Source organism: Terrapene carolina, unplaced genomic scaffold, assembly GCF_002925995.2.
Source record: "Terrapene carolina triunguis isolate 2854851 unplaced genomic scaffold, T_m_triunguis-2.0 Scaffold33097, whole genome shotgun sequence".
Classification (NCBI taxonomy): domain Eukaryota; kingdom Metazoa; phylum Chordata; order Testudines; family Emydidae; genus Terrapene; species Terrapene triunguis.
The window spans coordinates 9,245-11,572 of NW_020697448.1; the positions used below are offsets into that span (position 1 = coordinate 9,245).

The 2,328-nt window shown below is 71.3% G+C and overlaps 1 protein-coding gene across 1 annotated transcript in view; it reads right to left on the reverse strand.

Annotated features, from left to right (window-relative positions):
- Positions 1-516: 516 nt before the first annotated feature.
- LOC112121405 (calcium/calmodulin-dependent protein kinase type 1B-like) overlaps positions 517-2,328 on the reverse strand; it is a 2,720-nt gene continuing 908 nt past the window's right edge. Inside the window, exons 4-8 of the mRNA XM_029914187.1 lie at positions 1,922-2,060; positions 1,544-1,667; positions 1,214-1,289; positions 829-941; positions 517-599 (exon numbers count right to left, since the gene is read on the reverse strand). Of these exons, the coding sequence (XP_029770047.1) occupies positions 517-599; positions 829-941; positions 1,214-1,289; positions 1,544-1,667; positions 1,922-2,060 (535 nt within the window). The remainder of the gene's footprint in view (positions 600-828; positions 942-1,213; positions 1,290-1,543; positions 1,668-1,921; positions 2,061-2,328) is intronic.

Below are 2,328 nucleotides of genomic sequence, written 5' to 3' on the forward strand. Positions count from 1 at the left end.
ACGGGACCCAGGCGTCCGGGACGGCGAGCCCCTAGGGGGACCCCCAGCGCACCCACCTTCTGGGGACGGGACCCAGGCGCCCGGGACGGCGAGCCCCTAGGGGGCCCCCAGAGCACCCACCCTCTGGGGATGGGACCCAGGCGTCCAGGACGGCGAGCCCCTAGGGGGACCCCCAGCGCACCCACCCTCTGGGGACGGGACCCAGGCGTCCGGGACGGCGAGCCCCTAGGGGGACCCCCAGCGCACCCACCTTCTGGGGACGGGACCCAGGCGCCCGGGACGGTGAGCCCCTAGGGGGACCCCCAGGGCACCTACCCTCTGACAAGGGACCCAGGCGTCCGGGGCTCACCTTCCACTGAGTCCTGGCGAAGTTTTTCTGGATCTGTTCGCTGACGGAGCCGTGAATGTTTTTGTCCAGCGCCGTGTCCCCCGAGATCCTGGGGGGGGGTCAGAGGTGAAAGGTCAGGGGGCTCTGGAGGGGGACCCCCCACCCCCTCCCGTCCCATGGAGGGGCGCTCACCACGGGTGCTGCAGGGCCTGTTCGCACGTGTAGCGCGTCTCGGGGTCCCGTTGCAGCAGCTGCTGGATGAAATCCTTGGCTGGGGGGAGAGGGGGGGTCCCTGTGAGCAGGGGACCCCCATATCCCCTCCCACATAGGGACCCCCCATTCCCCCTCCCACATAGTGACCCCCCACTCCCATATGGGGGACCCCCATATCCCCTCCCATGTAGGGACCCCCCCTCCCTGCTGTCCGAGCCCCTTCAGGTTCCCCTGCCTGCCCCCCAGGGCCCCCACCCAGATTTCGGGGCCCCCCCGCGGGGTCTCACCTGAGTCCGAGATATCATCCCAATAGGGCGAGTCGAACTCGAACTCCCCTTTGAGGATCTGGGCGAAGAGTTCGGAGTCGTTGTCGTCGTAGAAGGGGGGGTAACCGCACAGCCTGGAGGGGAACGGGGGGGTGAGAGACGGGGGACCCCCCCATGGACACCCCTTGCCCGGGGCCAGCACCCCCCACAGCCCTCCCGGACACCTGGGTCCCCTGCCCCATGTCTCCTCCCCTCCCCAGAGACACCAGCCCGGACGCCTGGGTCCTGTTCGCCACCTCAGACGCCTGGGTCCCATTCTGTGGGGCCGGGTGTGCTGTGGGGATCCCTGGTAGCGGTGCCCCCCGGACGCCTGGGTTCTCTCACCCCCGGCAAGGGCGGGACTTACAGGATGTAGGAGATGACGCCCAGCGCCCAGGAATCCACGGCTTTCCCGTAGGGCTTCTGCTCCAGGAGCTCGGGGGCTGGCGGGCGAGAGACGGGAGTCAGTGCCCCGGCCCCCCCCAAACTGCCCCGGCCTGCCCCCAGCCCCCCCAAACTGCCCCCGCCTGCCCCCAGCCCCCCAAACTGCCCCCCATGTCCCTACCTGCCCGACCCCCCCGAACTGCCCCGGCCCCCCAAACTGCTCCCGCCTGCCCCCAGACCCTCCAAACTGCCCCCGGCCCCCCAAACTGCCCCCCCTGTCCCCAGCCCCCCCAAACTGCCCCCAGGCCCTCACCCACGTAGCCGGGGGTCCCGCAGGCCGTGGCCATCACCCCGTCCGACTCCAGCTTGGAGAGCCCGAAATCCGTGATCATGATCTTGGCGTCCTCGAGGGGGCTGGCGTAGAGCAGGTTCTCGGGCTGGGGGGCACGGGGGGGTTACACTGGGGGGCAACTGGGCAGAGACCCCCCCATCCCCTCCCTGCAGCCCCCCGCCACAGACTGCACCCACAATCCCCCCTCATGCCCCTAACCCCCCATCCCCTCTGAGACTCCGCCCCCTCCCAGGGCCCCACTGAGACCACGCCCCCTGTGGCCCCGCCCCTGGTCTCTCGGAATCCCCGCCCCCAGGCCCCTCTAAGACCACGCCCCCTCGACGCGGCCCCGCCCCTCACCTTGAGGTCCCGGTGCACGACGCCCAGCTGGTGCAGGTAGCTCACGGCGCCCAGCACCTGCCGGACGAGGCAGCTGGCGTCCCGCTCCGTGTAGTGCCCCCGCGCCACGATCCGGTCAAACAGCTCTCCCCCCGTCACCCTGCCGGAGACCCCCCGTGAGCCGGGGGACCCAGGCGTCCGGGCTCCAGCCACCACGGCCCACGCCGCTCCCAGAGCCGGGGAGAGAACCCAGGAGTCCGGGCTCCCAGCCCCAGCCACCACGGCCCATGCCGCTCCCAGAGCCGGGGAGAGAACCCAGGAGTCCGGGCTCCCAGCCACCCCTGCTCTAACCCACCAGCCCCCACTCCCCTCCCAGAGCCGGGGAGAGAACCCAGGAGTCCGGGCTCGCAGCCCCCTCCCTGCCCCAA